Source organism: Bos javanicus, chromosome 2 (assembly GCF_032452875.1).
Source record: "Bos javanicus breed banteng chromosome 2, ARS-OSU_banteng_1.0, whole genome shotgun sequence".
NCBI classification, from domain to species: Eukaryota; Metazoa; Chordata; class Mammalia; order Artiodactyla; family Bovidae; genus Bos; species Bos javanicus.
Window position 1 is genome coordinate 88,013,518 of NC_083869.1, and position 18,188 is coordinate 88,031,705.

General features: G+C 40.6%; 1 protein-coding gene across 3 annotated transcripts in view; it reads right to left on the minus strand.

Moving 5' to 3' along the window:
- SATB2 (SATB homeobox 2) overlaps positions 1 to 18,188 on the minus strand; it is a 203,190-nt gene that overhangs the window by 105,613 nt on the left and 79,389 nt on the right. For all 3 annotated transcript variants that reach the window (XM_061380931.1, XM_061380924.1, XM_061380939.1), the window contains 2 exons: positions 14,160 to 14,286; positions 12,913 to 13,036 (listed from right to left, as the gene is read on the minus strand). In XM_061380931.1, the coding sequence (XP_061236915.1) occupies positions 12,913 to 13,036; positions 14,160 to 14,286 (251 nt within the window). The remainder of the gene's footprint in view (positions 1 to 12,912; positions 13,037 to 14,159; positions 14,287 to 18,188) is intronic.

An 18,188-nucleotide genomic window follows, 5' to 3' on the forward strand; every position in this document is an offset into this window, starting at 1 on the left:
CACCTGAGAAACTATGGATGGGGTTTGTGACATTGTACAGGAGACAGGGAGCAAACCATCCCCAAGAAAAAGAAATGCAAAAAAGCAAAATGGCTATCTGAGGAGGCCTTACAAATAGCTGTGAAAGAAGAGGTGCGAAAAGCAAAGGAAAAAAGGAAAGATATACCCATTTGAATGCACAGTTCCAAAGAACAGTAAGAAGAGATAAGAACGTCATCCTCAGCGATCAGTGCAAAGAATTAAGGAAAATAATAGAATGGGAAAGACTAGAGATCTCTTCAAGAAAATTAGAGATACCAAGGGAACATTTCATGCAAGGATGGGATCGATAACAGACAGAAATGGTATGGACCTAACAGAAGCAGAAGATATTCAGAAGAGGTGGCAAGAGTACACAGAAGAACTGTACAAGAAAGATCTTCATGACTCAGATAATCACGATGGTGTGATTACTCACCTAGAGCCAGACATCCTGGAATGTGAAGTCAAGTGGGCCTTAGGAAGCATCACTACGAACAAAGTTAGTGGAGGTGATGGAATTCCAGTTGAGCTATTTCAAATCCTAAAAGATGATGCTGTGAAAGTGCTGCACTCAATATGCCAGCAAATTTGGAAAACTCAGCAGTGGCCACAGGACTGGTAAAGGTCAGTTATCATTCCAATCCCAAAGAAAGGCACTGCCAACGAATGCTCAAACTACCGCACAATTGCACTCTTGTCACACGCTAGTAATGCTCAAAATTCTCCAAGCCAGGCTTCAGCAGTACATGAACCGTGAACTTCCAGATGTTCAAGCTGGCTTTAGAAAAGGCAGAGGAACCAGAGATCAAATTGCCAACACCCATTGGATCATCGAAAAAGCAAGAGAGTTCCAGAAAAACATCTATTTCTGCTTTATTGACTATGCCAAAGCCTTTGACTGTGTGGATCACAATAAACTGTGGAAAATTCTGGAAGAGATGGGAATACCAGACCACCTGACCTGCCTCTTGAGAAATCCGTACGCAGGTCAGGAAGCAACAGTTAGAACTGGACATGGAACAACAAACTGGTTCCAAATAGGAGAAGGAGTACGTCAAGGCTGTATATTGTCACCCTGTTTATTTAACTTATATGCAGAGTACATCATGAGAAACACTGGGCTGGATGAAGCAAAAGCTGGAATCAAGATTGCCAGGAGAAATATCAATAACCTCAGATATGCAGATGACACCACCCTTATGGCAGAAAGTGAAGAGGAACTAAAGAGCCTCTTGATGAAAGTGAAAGAGGATAGTGAAAAAGCTGGCTTAAAGCTCAACATTCAGAAAACTAAGATCATGGCATCCGGTTCTATCACTTAATGGGAAATAGATGGAGAAACAGTGGTAACAGTGTCAGACTTTATTTTTTTAGGCTCCAAAATCACTGCAGATGGTGACTGCAGCCATGAAATTAATAGGCACTTACTCCTTGGAAGTAAAGTTATGACCAACCTAGACAGCATATTAAAAAGCACTTTGCCAACAAAAGTCCATCTAGTCAAGGCTATGGTTTTTCCAGTAGTCATGTATGGATGTGAGAGTTGGACTATAAGGAAAGTTGAGCGCTGAAGAATTGATGCTTTTGAACTGTGGTGTTGGAGAAGACTCTTGAGAGTCCCTTGGACTGCAAGGAGATCCAACCAGTCCATCCTAAAGGAGATCAGTCCTGGGTGTTCACTGGAAGGACTGATGTTGAAGATGAAACTCTAATACTTTGGCCACCTGATGTGAAGAACTGACTAATTGGAAAAGACCCTGATGCTGAGAAAAACTGAAGGTGGGAGGAGAAGGGGACAACAGAAGATGAGATGGTTGGATGGCATCAATGACTCAATGGATATGAGTTTGGGTGAACTTCGGGAGTTGGTAATGGACAGAGAGGCCTGGTGTGCTGCAGTCCATGGGGTCACAAAGAGTTGGACACAACTAAGCTACTGAACTGAACTGATGTGGCAAGAAAATAAATATCAGGGCTTCTATTGGCTTCATCAAAGATGGTCTTATACTAGAGTTGGGCTCACACATATTTAAAAAAGAGGAGTTGGCAAATGTGGTATATAACACAGTGGAATACTACTCAGTCATAAAAAAGAATTAAATCCTCTCACTTGCAAAAACATGAATGGACCTTGCAGGTATTATGTTAAGTGAAATAAATCAGAGAAACACAAATGCTGTATGATTTCACTCATATGGAATCTAAAAATTAAAAAAAAAAAAAAATTAAAACAAACTCAGAGATACAGATATCAGATTAGTGGTTACCAGAGAGGAAGAGAGTTGCAGGGTGGCTGAAACTGGGGAAGGAGCTCAACTGTATGGTAATGCTTGGTAATTAGGCCTGTGGCAGTGATCACTTTGTAGAGTACACAGATGTCAAACAGTAAATTCTTCTCATCTGAAACTTATATACTAAAACAATAATAATAATTAAAAGATAATAGGAAAAAAAAAAGGAGTTGGCTACCCTGAGATTCAGTCAGGCTTGTTCTCTTCCCTGTATCATTATGAGTTTCCAGCTCTACAAAGCACAGAAAAAAACAATAGGTTTAAGCTAGGAACTGAGTAAAGGAACTGGGTAGTAAATAAAAAGTTTCCTATATAATGATAAACTTTAGTCACCAGAAAGGTCTCTTCAAATTTGTGGCACCTTTTATTCATATAAATTCTCTGCAGTTCTTTACATTTAGTTGACCCTCAAAGTAGCTCTACTGATACAAATCTTTGTAATTCAACCCAAGAGAGCTTTAAAAATAGAAGAGGTATTTCTTGGGGATATTGTAAATGAAAGATCATGTTATGTACTACTAGTCCAGTTTCAACTATAAACATTCTATAACCCTAAATTAGACTACTATATTCTCACTGCCTTTGTCTGAATCACTAGACCTCACTGGAATACTCTAAACACATACTACAAGGTCATCTTAATGTTTTTTGGTGTCAATTTATATTTAAAACATCAAAACAATTTATTATAAACAAAATTGAAAGGGGATAATGTAGAGCAAGCACATGATGACTTTTACTTTACAAGGAAGGGTGTTCTCCAGCAGCCCTGGGACACAGACAATTTTTATTTTCCACATTTCATCATATAGTCATCCCCCGGTATCCATGGGTTCTACATCCAAGCATCCAAACTATAGATTGAAAATATTGGGGAACAAATTCCAGAATGTTCCAAAAAGCAAAACTTGAATTTCCTGTGCATACTGCAGCACATGCAGTGTGCAACTATGAACATAGCATTTAATCTAGAGATGACTTAAAGTATATAGGAGCATGTACACTGGGTATATGCAAATACTACATTATTTTATACATGTTATTTAAAGATCTGAGAACCTGGGTATCTGCAAGGGGGTCCTAGGATACCAAGGGATGACACTACTTTAATATCACTGAAATTGGGATGCATCTTACAATCAACAGCATCTTGGACCTGATGAGATACAGTTGCTGCAAAATGGGATGAGTAATGATTAAAATCTCTCCCACCTACCACCCTGCCAAAAAACATCTAATTTCCATTCACTGCTTTAAAAATATGTATATAATTTTGTAGTCTACATTGCTCTTTTATGTTTTCCAATCATTTGAGAGCAACCATACAATTGGACTTTTAGAATACCCAATTTTTTTTTGACAAATGAACAAGATCTGAGTCTACTTTTTCAATCCAGAATACAACCAACTTCTGAGTATTCATGTTAACATAAAGCAATACTGATATGAATAACCCAAAAGATATGTGTGCTGTTATTTTTAACACAAACTATGGGACTATGTTTTATTAAATATTAATATTTATATTATAATTAAATAGAGGGCTTTCCTAGTAACTCAGTTGGTAAAGAAAACTGCCTGCAGTGCAGAGACTACGTGCAATTCAGGAGACCCAGGCTCAGTCCTTGGGTTGGGAACATTTCCTGGCAAAAGAAACAGCAACCCACTCCAGTATTCTTGCTTGGGAAATCCCATGGACAGAGAAGCATGGTGGATTACAGTCCATGGTGTCCCATGGAGTTGAACATGACTTAGCAACTAAAATCAAAATATAATTAAATATATTTAAATAGAAATATAATTAAATAGACTAATATTAAATACCCTGGAGAAGGAAACAGCAACCCACTCCAGTATTCTTGCCTGGAGAATCCCATGGACAGAGGAGCCTGGCGGGCTACAGTCCACGGGGTCACAAAGAGTCGGACACGACTGAGCGACTTCACTCACTCACTCAATATTAAATGACTAATAATAAACTGACTTTGCATTTAATAAACATGCTTCACTTTGCATAGTGGGGGACTGTGAGAAAGAAAGGAGGAAGACGTGTATGAGGGGCAACTGAAGCAGCCCCCCTCAGATGCTTACTCACAACCATAAACAGCACAGACAGTGATTGTAGACAAAGCTATTTATGATAAACATTATGTACTGAAATAAACAGAAAGGTTTAACACATCCTCCTAACTACAGAAAAATTTTTGAAAGTTGTGGGCTTCTTTGTAACCAATCATGAAATTTTAAATATAAAGAACGTAGATAAGGGATTAAAATCCCTTATTTGCAGCCACTCTGACACCTCTGCCACTTATATTTGGAAGTTATTTTTTAATAAAATAAGAGAACTCAAAATATACCAGAATTACTTACTGCAAAGTTTGCTAACTAATTTGAAATTGCTCTAAGGCAACTGCAAGAGAACATTATGGTATTATTATTAATTCTTATTATAGCTAAGTAGAAATTATACAACTAAGAAAAACAAATTTTCTTTTATCTTCCTTAGACAAATTTTAAACTCACTTGTTTGTTCTTGACTATCCCAGAAAAGAGATGTCACCTATCATTTTAAGTATGGTTCCATTTTTCAGACTAAGGACCCAGAAACTCAGAATAAAGAAGCAGCTTGCTCAAAGTCAAATAGCAGCAGGTAGCAGCACAGAGAGACACGACCACTAGGCCACACTATTTCTTGGGAAATCTTCACCACCATCTCCATCAGTGAACACAAGCCCAAAGTAGATACTGCAACCAATTCTTTAGACAAAGCAAGAAACAAGGTGACAAAAATGAAACAAAAAGTTTCAGGCCTTTATATGAGCTAACTAAGGAATTAAGAATCAGAGGAAGTTAAGGGACCTAAAGGTAATTTAAAACTTAATAGGAAAAGCAAAATAGTAAACACAGGTTAAGATGATTTGTACAGTATACTGGGAAAGACAGAGATCTGAGCAATGCCTTTTCCTCCCTCCCAAAATAGAAAGATAAAATAATCGGGTATTTTTCACCACTTTCCCTTTGACTTAGTGAGATTAGTTTGAACAGCAATGTTATACTAAGAGTAGCTAAGCTGCAGATACATAATACACTCACTGTTAAAAAGACCGTTTTAAAACCAAAGTGAATGGTTACATGTTCCATTGGTGAGAATGAATGCCACATCAGAGCAAGAAGTAGGGGGGAAGCTGGCATCTCAGGGCCATCCTTTCTACCTTAGCACAGAGGAAAGAGCACGATGCAGGCAATGAATGACATATGCATTCTTTGCTTGTTTTTAGCCTTGTCATTATGTTTTGTGATATGTTAAATAACTATTAAACATGCTGCTGCTGCTGCTGCTGCGTCGCTTCAGTCGTGTCCGACTCTGTGCGACCCCATAGATGGCAGCCCACCAGGCTTCCCGTCCCTGGGATTCGCCAGGCAAGAACACTGGAGTGGGTTGCCATTTCCTTCTCCAATGCATGACAGTGAAAAGTGAAAGTGAAGTCGCTCAGTCGTGTCCGACTCTAGCGATCCCATGAACTGCAGCCTACCAGGCTCCTCTGTCCATGGGATTTTCTAGGCAAAAGTACTGGAGTGGAGTGCCATTGCCTTCTCCGTATTAAACATGAGATCATAATAATACTTCAGTTAAGGATATGAAGTGAAAGTGAAAGTGTTAGTCACTCAGTCGTGTCCAACTCTTTGCGATCTGATGAACTGTAGCCCACCAGGCTCCTCTGTCCATGGGATTCTCCAGGCAAGGATACTAGAGTGGGTTGCCCTTCCCTTCTCCAGGGGATCTTCCTGACCCAGGGATTGAACCTGGGTCTCCTGTACTGCAGATAGATTCCTTACTGTCTGAGCCACCAGGAAGGTATAGTATAGGGAAAAAATGACTTGGAGGAATTATTTTATCATGAAAAATTAATGTTATTTGTCAGCCTTCTAACATCCTTTTCCATCACCATTTCTGAGTTATACTATCAAAATGGAAACTTCCTGCCATTCTAGTTGATAGAAATACTTCCTCTGGGCTGTGGAGTCTGACATGAGTCAATTCAAGAACTCCTTACCTAAAAGACCATGGAAGGGCTTGCTTGTGTGACAGGGGCACCCTCATCTGTGAGAGTGAAATATGGATACTAGCCTCTGAGGCTGGAAGGATTCAGAGAGAAGATCTGTGCAGAACGCCTAGCGCACAGGATATGGAGCCAGTGAATGTCAGCTTTCTTCCCTCCATGCAGTCATTTCTCAGACATCATCCCAGTCACCCGCTGGGAACTACTTTGAAGTTGTCATTTGTGCGTGCCCATCAACAAGATTCACGAGGTTGGACGTGAACTAATACAACTTTGCATGATAATAACTGAAAGGGACAGTCAACACCTGGTTAACACAGGACATACATGAATTTAAGATTAAATGAAATGGACAGTTGGCAACTGGTTAAGACAATACCGATCAGTCACTAGTCTATAGATGAGTGCATGATCAATTTGTTATTTTCTATTGATCCATTTGGCTATACGATTTCATTGTCTGATTATTTTGGCATATTGCAATTTAAGTTGGTCCTTTAATGACCCCTCCAATGGGCAAGACTTGCTTAGAATGACACAAATCATTATCCTACAATCTGTGTCTCTAAAAGACTACATAAACACCACCATAATACAATAACATTTTCACAGTTCAGTAACTTCTACCAGTCATCTTGTTCCTCAAATATTTGGCAATAAAACCTCAACTAGGGGCATGGGACACTGCTGCTTTAAAAACATATCTATATGCCAAGTGAAATAAACCAAGACAAAAGGACAAATATTCTATGATTCTACTTTTATGAGACATTTAGAATAAGTAAATTCATAGGGACAGAAAATAGAACAGAGGTAACCAGGGGCTGTTGGAAGAGAGAAGAATAGGCAATTATTGCTTAATACTTACAGAACTTTCATCTGGAGTGATGAAAAGTTTTGAAAATAGATGGGGGTGGGGGGTTATGATTATACAACATGTAAATGTAGTTAGTAATACTGGATTATAAAATTATAAATTTAAAAATTGTTAAAATGATAAACTTCATATTATGTATTTTTACCACATACACGAAAAAAGTTTTAAGCATGTGTAGTGTTGCAGAGATAACGTTAGGAAGGGAGGAGGGGACATTTGCAAACTGTCCTTCCATTTGATCATCTTAATAACCTATGAGATAGTTAAGGTGGGTACTGCTAGATCTTTTTATTTTAATGGATTAAAACCCTAAGGATCTGGGGTTTTGTCTTTTAACTTTTCCTTGAATAAAAAATTAGTAAGCCACAGAAAGACATGTTCATAATGTTTTCAAATTGGAATAGTTAGAGACCATTTAATAAGGGAGACCTAGGCCTAAGGTTGGAGAAGGCAATGGCACCCCACTCCAGTACTCTTGCCTGGAAAATCCCATGGATGGAGGAGCCTGGTAGGCTGCAGTCCATGGGGTCGCTAGGAGTCGGACACGACTTCACTTTCACTTTTCACTTTCATGCATTGGAGAAGGAAATGGCAACCCACCCCAGTGTTCTTGCCTGGAGAATCCTGGGGACGGGGGAGCCTGGTGGGCTTCCGTCTATGGGGTCGCACAGAGTCAGACAGGACTGAAGTGACTTAGCAGCAGCAGCAGCAGGCCTAAGGTACAGTAAATTAGGATGCTTGGGACAGACAATGGGGCTGATGGAAGAGGCTGGAAGTGGTGACTCAGGAGGACATCAGAGGAAAAGGAAGAAGCTGTCAGCACTTAAACATATTTTGAAAGGTGAAATCAAAAATAAATACACAGACACACAAACATAACCTATACTTTCTAAGCATCTGGCTAGACAGAGAACAGCTAAATCACGACTTCCCTGTCTTTAAATATATATTCCTCAGCCTGCAATTGTTGCCCTTTTATGGACTTTTCCACTCTTTCCTTCTGCCCTCAAGCCTGCTCTTTTGAAATGTAGACCACTGGGATATTCAAGAAAACATATACTAGCCACTGAATTATTCTTTTATGCAACTGCCAAACTTAAGTGAGGAAATACTTAAAATGGATTGACGTGGGGGTAATAAGGGAGAATATTTCAAAACCAGTCTTTTACTCATGAACTGAGAATATTTTAAATAGCCCAATAATCTACCATTCTCCTGTGAAATACTATTGGGTGCTCCACTCTCTTCTTCCTAGGCTGAAAGCTTCGATTCTTTCATCTTCACCACTATACCCCCAATCCTTCGTAGAGTACCTGACTCAACTAAGACTCCACTCCAGCTGGTAAAATACATTTTTAAATTACTGTTTCACCTTCTATAAACAAAAATTCATTCTTTTTCACACTATACAGGTTGAATAAAAATATATTCACCTATTCTATGGTAACCACCAACAAAATGAGTGAGCTTATCTCCACACTGAAATCCAACCCAGCTATGCAATTTAAGTGAATAATCCAGAATGTTTCAGAGTAACAGGCATAGGATTAATGCAGACACGTATATTATGTGCCCTTGCTGGCTGAGAAGGAGTACTCCAGTGATGTTTTCCAAAATCACACAACATACCAGAAGCCTGAATGAAATATCCCCCATATGTAAGCAATAGAAAAGAGCCCCCGTTTGATTGAAAATGTTCTGGGGGCATCAACCACCAAAGTACTATATTCATTGTTTCTCATTCAAAATATTTTAGAGCTGCCAAGAACACTGTAAAAATAATAAAACTTTATATTTTATAAAACTTTCTAAAACATTTTAATTATTAAATTAATTAAAGACCTTAGAGCAGTGGCTCTCAACCAAGAATCATTTTCCTCCCTTCAAAGGACATTTGGCAATGTCGAGACATTTTGGCTGGCGCTGGGTGGGGTGGGGAATGCTACTGGCATCTAGTAGGTAGAGGTCAAGGATGCTGCTAAACATCCTATAATACACAGAATCACAGCTCATTCCCCAATCACAAAGAGTATCCAACCCAAAAGCTTAGTTGGGCCAAAGTTTAAAACTGCTGCCTTACAGTAACAACTACATGCAAGATACACTTTGTGCTGAATGCTGAGAACACTGAGATAAAAGATAAGAGATGGCTTCTGCTATTGTGAGGCAGTCCATTAAGTGATGAGAACTGGCAGATAACACTGACAGCAGGTTGTGATAAGTACTCTGACAGGGGTGTGTCCAAAAGGTTACTAAAAGCAGAAGCAACTACTTTAATCAGAAGGTCAGGGTTCTTCACCAGAAGTGACTTCCCAGCTGATATTTGAAAGATTTCATCAAGCAGAAGAGAGTAGGGCGTGCTAGCCAAGAGAAATCACACAGCACAAGCCAAGAAGTGCCACACCGAAGGACTCCAAGGTCCCCGGCGTTGTGCACAGGGGCCACCGAAGCCAGAGGTGAACATGGCACATCTCCCTTGAGGACTAGTCTCATGTAGACAGGGGAGGCTAGTGATTGAACAGGTAAAGAGGTTTCTACGGCAATTTTAAAAATATCAAAAACATAGGTGCATGGAGTAGAGGAAATGCTAAGGGTAGTAGTTAGGTTGTTTCCATCCTTGGGAGTATTTTGGTGAAGTCTAAGCAATGTTAAATGTTTCAGTTGCATACACTTGGAGCACTGAGTAGATGTAGGTAGAGGGAGGAAGGTGACTGATAGAAATCAGACTAGTATCTGTCATCTTCACGGTATACACAGGGTATTCAGTCTGTTCTTCCTATAGGATGAGCAGGGGGAGCCGCTGGAGGCTTATAGACAAGGAAATGATACAATGTTAGTGTTGGAGAAGCAGGTGCCAGAAGAAAGATTATGACGCAGGATGACTTACAATATTTCACAAGAGAGGTGATGAAAGTCTAAACAAGGCAATGGCATAAAGGAGGAAGATTTTAATATGGAGGTGGTAGAACCCATAGTATCTACTATGAGAGTGACAGAAAAGAAACTTTTGAGGTTGGGCAACTCGGTGGGCAAGCAATGCGAAGAGAGAATGGGGGAGCAAAAGCATTTTTACAGCAAGGGTAAAGATGTTCTCATTCGAAGCTCAAGACAACCCTGCGAATTACATGACATATGTGGATACAATCATGCCCAGTTTACAGACGAGTTTAATGAGGCTCTGAGAGTGGACAGGCTTGCCCCAGATCACAAAAGAACCGAGATTCAAGAATTCCCTGTTGTCCAATAGGTAGGACATGGTCCTTTCACTTCCCAGGGCCCAGGTTCAATCCCACAAGCCACATGGCTCAGCCAGGGAAAAAAAGAGGGAGAGAGAGAGAGAGAGAGAGAGTAGAGCTCAGGGCTCTCAGCTCCTCATGTGGGCTCCTTCCATGCAGGCTGTATCTCTAGTCACACCTTACAGCTATAACCAAACCAAATAATCACAACTGATCAATACTGACCAAATTTCTGCAGGCCTCAAAAACCCTGGATAAAATTCCGAATTGGTGATATTAAGTTAGGAGCTTGTCTACTTCCAGGCAAAGCCCAATTTGACTTGTAAGTAAATCCAAGAGAAAATTAACTGTGACTAACTGTAAAATTTAAGACAAATGACTGAATTGTTTCTCTAAATTGTTCTTTATCCAGTCCCTATATGTGATCAGAATAATTCAAAATATATATATTTTAGAACTTCATAACTAATCACATTGGAATAAATAAAAATTCTAGCAACAAGCTTTAATCCTATGTACATCCTCTGGAGGAGGAAATAGCAACCCACTCCAGTATTGTTGGCTGAAAAATCCCATAGACAGAGGAGCCTGGTGTGACTCCAAAAGGTCACAAAAAGTTAGACAAAACATACCAACAGGGAGGTACTGAAATGGCCTACGAAAGCTGTGAGCACAGAAGCAGGGACATGACTGATGGTCAAGAAACACTAGTGTCCCTTTCCATCTACCAGTCACTCAGGTGCACGCTGTCTTGATTTTTTTGGAATCAAAGATATTAATAGCAGGCTTTGTCTCAGAGGATCTATTCCAAAACACTCTCCAAGACACATATAAAAAATATTCCGTTCACACCAACAATATCATGTCTCAATAATAACAGCTGGTACTATTTATGGAGTATCATTGTATGCCAGTACTAGGCCAAGAATTTATGTGATTTATCTCATTACTCCTCATTATATGACTCAGAGCTATTACTCTCCTGGTTTTACTTACAAAGAAATAGATAAGGTCACAGAGGCTTGTAAGCCAAGACATGAACCCAGATCTGATTGATTCTCAATGCTGACTCTTAACCACTAGGCTTCCTACTTCCCCCAAAGACTGTTATCCTAGAACATAGCTCAGGACATATCAAGTTTCCATAGTTCTTGTTATCATCCCTTGAACTTGACAGACATGCAGTCAGCCTACTGTCTTAAATCAAGTGTAGCAACTCACACCAGAAAATGGATTTCCATTCATAGCTTTAAATAATGTCAACCTGAGTTCACTTCACAGCTGTTCTAAGCCACTCCCTATAGCCACTAAAACATCTTATTAGAAAAAGTGGTGCCCTCACCCATGAACACAAACAGAAACAGAAGCTCTTCCTCTGCATTCGTCCCTTTCATCCTCTCGATCTCTTACTGTTGTGACTTGTTATAGCTTATGATCAGTTCATTAAAGAAAGAGTACCACTTTTTCTCACAGTGCATTTTTACATGCTGAACTCACCACAAAATCTCTATAGAACATATATGATGCAAAGATCATCTCTCTCTGCTAGACCTAGAAAAGGCTCAATAAACAAACATAAACAAATTAAGATGTATTTGGCATGGTTGACCCATTTCATTGACCAAGAAATGCAATCTGGAGCCTGAACTTTGGCAAGGGAGGTCTCAACTGGAGTTGCAATTAACCAGCTGAGTAAGCTTATGCAGGTAAAGTGCCTCTGAGCCTTGTTTTCTTGATCTATAAAATAGAAATATTGATACACACCTCCTATGACATGTATGAGAAGTTAAAGAATGAGTGTAAAATGTTTTAATGTGACTCCTACTACATCGGAGCTCTAGTAAGTGATAAGTTCTCCTCTACAACAAAATTCACCACAATCTCCATAGTTTTGCCCACCTAAGATGTAGTGTCATCCTCTAGGGGATCTTCCCAACCCAGGGATCAAACCCAGGTCTCCTGCATTGCAGGCAGATTTTTTACTGTCTGAGCCACCAGGTAAGCCCAAGAATACTGGAATGGATAGCCCATCCTTTCTCGAGGGGAACTTCCTGACCCAGAAATCAAACTGGGGTCTCCTGCATTGCAGGTGGATTCTTTACCAGCTGAGCCACCGGGGACTCATTGCAAAAGTTCCTGATGCTGGGAAAGACTGAGGGCAGAAGGAAAAGAGGGCATCAGAGGATGAGAAGGCTGGACAGCACCACCGATGCAATGAACATGAACTTGGACAAACTCTGGGAGATGGAGAGGGACAGGGAGGCCTGGCATGCTGTAGTCCATGGGATCACAAAGAGTCGGACACAGCTGGGCAACTGAACAACACGATGTAGTGTGAATATAAAGACAACTGTCTGAGCGGGAGTGCCCCTCCTGCTAGACAGCACACCCACGGCTGCTTCGTTTGTTCTGAAGACACTGACCTGGGAGAGAGGGCATTCTTTGGCTAATGTGCTCTGGTTCATCTCTTTAAGCAATTCCTTTAAGGCATTGCGGACCGTGGCATGGTTCCACTGCTCTGCAGGCAAGTCTTCCAACTTCGAACAACTGGAAAACAGAGGAAGAATGAATGACATGCAAACCCTAATAGTGTAGAGTACAGCAGTCACCCCCCGTCCTGTAAAGCATAGTCAAAGAACAGGGTCGAACCTGGGCTCGAAATGAGGGAAAGGGAGTAAAACTGCTTCTCTAGGGCCTCAGCAGAGCCCATCGTGGCCTCTTTCAGTTGCCCATCACACTAGCCTGAGAAAAACAGTCATTTTGCAGATAAAGAAATGCCAATTTTTAAAAATATGATTTTTCCAACCTGCTGATAGAAATGGCATGGCAGTGTGATTACAAACTTCTGCAACTTAAATTTAATTATTGGCCATTCCTAAGGTTAAATGTAACAGAAGCTTCATCAGATTTGAAGGCCTACTTTCACTTTCACCCTTAACCCTCACAGAACAATCTAGAGATGTTACTTACCTAACCAAAAAATAACTAAAGACATTAAAGTATTCCTAGACAAGGACAGGAATGGTAGGTCCCTATTAAAGTGCAAATTCTCTGAAAGGGGGTAAATTCAAAACCTATAGAGGAAAGGACAATATAAGGGATATAACTTGCAGGCACTTTACAACACAAGGTATGGCAGAGAACCTCTAGATTCTTTAACGGTATGCTTTGTCTTGAGTGCTGTATCTGAAAAAAAGGAACCATTCCCAGAACTTCTGCAGGCTACCAAAGAGGAAAGCAAAGTCCAGTGCCAGCGCCCTCTGGGTAAGCAGGCTACTCAGGCACCCAACCCACCCCTCAAACACAAGCCTGAAACAGCAGAGGTGTTGATTCTTCAAGTATTATGTACTAAGCATTTAACCAGAGGACTCATTAAATTAGGGGCTTTGGAAAGTGCCCCTTTATGGGCTGCAGATTTTTAATGATTTATCAAGCTCCCCCTAAGTTACCACTTCACTGCTTCTGAAAACAAAACATAAAACAGTTGGAATGTGGACTATAAAGATGCCTGGTGAAGGGCCCCCTTCCCCTCCTCTTCTTTTTTTTCTCTTTTCATTTCATCCAATGTCAAGAAATTAACAAAGGCAGGATGAGCTGATCTCTGCAGCGAGTCTATGATCGACGGAGCAGCTCCAAGAGTAAGGAAGGGCAGATGTTCAGAGACACCCACCTTTGTAATTGGATTTTCAACGTCACGACGTGATAGACATCTTGCAGCATGTCGGCCACTGTCGCGTCAGGTGCATCTGTCACGTAACTGAGGGGGAGAGGGTTCCACCTCCCCAGCTTGATTATTCCTGCACAGGGAAGAAAAACATAATAAACACATAGCTGCTATTTATTAAACCCTCCCATTGTTTGTTCAATGTTAAGCAGGTCATCCAATAGCCAACATTCAAGGCCCACTCAGATATTTGACAACCCCGTGCAATAGCCTATTTCTCTCTGGCCGACAATTGAGTTAACTATACAGGAAGATGAGAATGAAAGGATGAGGTTTAATCACGGACAATCAGTTTTTTTTATGTTTTCCTGTTTCTTAAATTACTTAGAAAACCATACGGACACTTCCTTCCCCCAAAGTCTTATTTCACAGTCTAACTTAAGACTGATGCTAAATATACCGAACTGCTGATTTCATAGACAAAAAAAAAAAAAAAGCAAGTCTTAAGTAAATATAAGATTCAGTTTTGAATTGTACAAGAAAATTCCTGTGTGTGGGCTCAGCACACACACAGTCACATCCTGGTTGTGGTGCGAACCCCAGTGTGAATAGCATTTGGAGCTGAAGAAGCAATGAGAATTCACTTCTAAATTCACGTTTCACCAGGCGGAGGGCTTGTGTTCCATAGCACAATGACTGACCACAGATCAGAAACAGCAGAGATGCCTTCAACTTCCTTTTTTTACCCCTTTGATAGTTCCTCAGCCTTTTTTACAGTGACAGTGGTACCCTTCCCCTGTGCTACATATGGTAAACACTCGTGACAATGGAGAGAATAAAAATCCTGGTCAGACCTGGACAGATTCACAGGACAGCTTCAGCAAGGCATGATGAAAATGCTAGGCTATTCACCAGATGGACCTTATCTGGAGCACAGGGCACCCATACACTGATAACAAAATATAAAGAGAAACCCATTTCACAAACAACACAGAGAAACAAACATTTTATTTGTATGCTACAAAAAAATCCAAAGGTCCCCTAGATGTCAAAAACTGCCACACATCCCACACAGCCATGCTTCAGTGATAGACGAGGAACAGCATTTTTATTTTTATTATTGGCAACACAGGTGAGTTCCAGCTACATTGTTCTTTCAAAAAATATATTTTATCATCAAAGAGAGATAACACCTGTATACCCAAGTAAACCTTTAAAAGCTTCACAAGATGCTGCTTTATAGCTATGGGGCAAAATTCCAATCATAGGAAATGAACTTTCTGGTCAGGGCACGTCCTGTCCAAGATGAAATCAATGAATGCGCAATGCTTGACATAATGCTTGAAAACAGGGAATAAACAGAACAAAAATATTAAAATGATGCACTGTTTCAGTATTAAGATTTAACAATCTGGTGCTGAATATGCTGCAGTATAAATAGTGCCTGGACTCAGATCCAATAAAGTAACACAGCTCTCATTCATAGTACCGTATGTCTCCAGTTCTGGCTCCTTAAGTCATATTTCACTTGCCAAGAAAAGCTGTTTTCTTGTGGGGATAGTTTTCCTAACATTCTCTCTCATGACAATGAAAAGTGCACAGCACACAGCATGGAGTAGTCATGAAATGAACATCCAGCACCCACTGGACAGCCATCCACAGAGGCCAGGTCTGCTTCCTTGCTTCCTTTACTGCTTCTGACTTTTGAAAGTACTAAAAAGATACCATGGGACATGTCTAACATATTTCCTTTAAAAAAAAAAAAAACACTCCACAGTTTTAAATTCCCTTTAAAAATCCATTATCGTGATAGCCCATAAGTTGAGTATAACCTGTGTGTGCATGCTAAGTCGCTTCAGTTGTGTCTGACTCTTTGCAACCCTAAGGATTGGAGCCCGCCAGGTTCCTCTGTCCATGGGATTCTCCAGGCAAGAATACTGAAGTGGTTGCTGAGCCCTCCTCCAGGGAATCTTCCTGAGCCAGGGATTGAACCCACTCTCTTGTGTATTTCCCGCGCTGGCCGGTGGGTTCTTTACCACTAACACCACCTGGGAAGCCTGAGTATAACCTGACCATCTCCTAAAGGTGGTATTCTATTATAAGAGATTAGAGGGAGAAAAAACAAAGCCAGCAACTCCTAAACAAGTAGAAGACAACTGTGTGGGTCATTTGGTTACTAAGAATACAAAGGTAACATGAAGCCATCGAATTCTGTAAACTTTAACACACACCTCTAGAGGTGATTCATGCATGCTATTGTGTGCTGTTGTTCATTTCTTTTTATTGTTGTGGAGTGTTCTGCTGCAAGTTTATACCACAATGTAGCCAGACACAACAGAATATCTCCTAATGCTCTCATTTATATAAAATACAAGAACAAGCAAGACTCATCTATGAGAAGAGAGGTCAGAATGTGCTGACCTCAAGAGAGCAGAGTTATGACTGGAAAGGGACATAAAAGGGATTTCTAGTTTCGGCTGGTGGTTGCATGGGTATAAAAATTGTCAAAATCCATGTAACCAAACACCTAATATGCCTGTATTTTATTGTGTTTAATTATACCTCAATTTTTACAAAAGTAGAGGGGGAGGAATCTCTACCAGAAATGATAGACAATCACTCTATTGAAATTATTCATCTCCATTTAGATGAATTCTCTCCCTACCTTGATGAGCCGGAAGGAGACTTGTTTGGGCTGGAATTAGACCCATACAGGTGTCTTTACCACTTAATGCCTGCACAGAGAGCAGCTGCTACAGGTTGGTTTCTACATCTTGGAAGAGAGCTGTTGACACACGCTATTTTCAGGCAATGGGAAGTGGTGTGTGCTTTTTCTTTTTCACACCGTATTGACTAACCTGCACCTAGAAGTCATGCTCTTTGCTTAACTACCTGCCAGAGTTTGCAGGTGCGAGAAGTGCCAGGACCGCCACGTCCAGAAGCTGCTCTCTTCCAGCCTGGCAGGGACTTGGAGCAACTCTTCTTAACAAGCCTTTCCTCCAAACGAGGTCTTGTCTAAAGTATTAACCTTCTTTGGAAATACCTTCCTGAGATACAGTCCTCCTTCCTTGGTATAAAACAAATAGAAATATTACTTGGGCTGGTATCAAGTGTTAATTGAGAAAATTGAATTGGTTTTCTTTTTAATTAATTAACTTTTAATTGAAGGATAACTGCTTTATAGTACTGTGTTGGTTTCTACCAAACATCAATATCAATCAGCCATAGGTTTACCCATGTCCCCTCCCACTTGAACATGCCTCCCACCCCCCTTGCCTGAGGAAATCAAATTGGGAAGCAGACACCATAATGACAAAGAACTCCAGCTTCCAAGTCAAATGGCTGCTGCTCATATTCTGGCTCCTCTACCTACTAACCATGTAACCACAGCAAGTTCCATCATTTCCCCGTACCTCAATCCTCTCATCTGTAAAATGCAACAATAAAAATACTGACCTCACATAAATATTGTGAGACTGAATATAGAGCCCTTAGTACAGAGCTTTGTTGTATGTGTTAGTTGCTCAGTTATGTCAAACTCATTATGACCCCATGGGCTGTAGCCTGCCAGGCTCCTCTGTCCATGGAATTCTCCAGGCACAAATACTAGAGTGGGTTGCCATTCCCTTCTCCAGGGAATCTTCCTGACCCACAGATCAAACCCATGTCTCCTGCATTGGCAGGTGGATTCTTTACCATCCGAACCACCAGAGAAGCGCCAGTACAGAGCCTGGATATCGTTAATTCCAACAATTTACAGTAATTATCTTGACACATTTATGCTTCCTAGGGTTTCCCAGGTAGAGCTAGTGGTAAAGAATTGGCCTGCAATGCAGTAGATATAAGAGACACAGGTTCAGTCTCTGGGTTGTTAAGATGCCCTGGAGGAGGTAATGGCGACCCACTCCAGTATTCTTGCCATGGACAAGAATCCCATGGATAGAGGAGTCTGGCAGGCTACAGTCCACAGGGTCACACAGAGTCAGAGACAAACTGAAGTGTCTTATCATGCATGTAATGCTCCCTAAAAGGCAA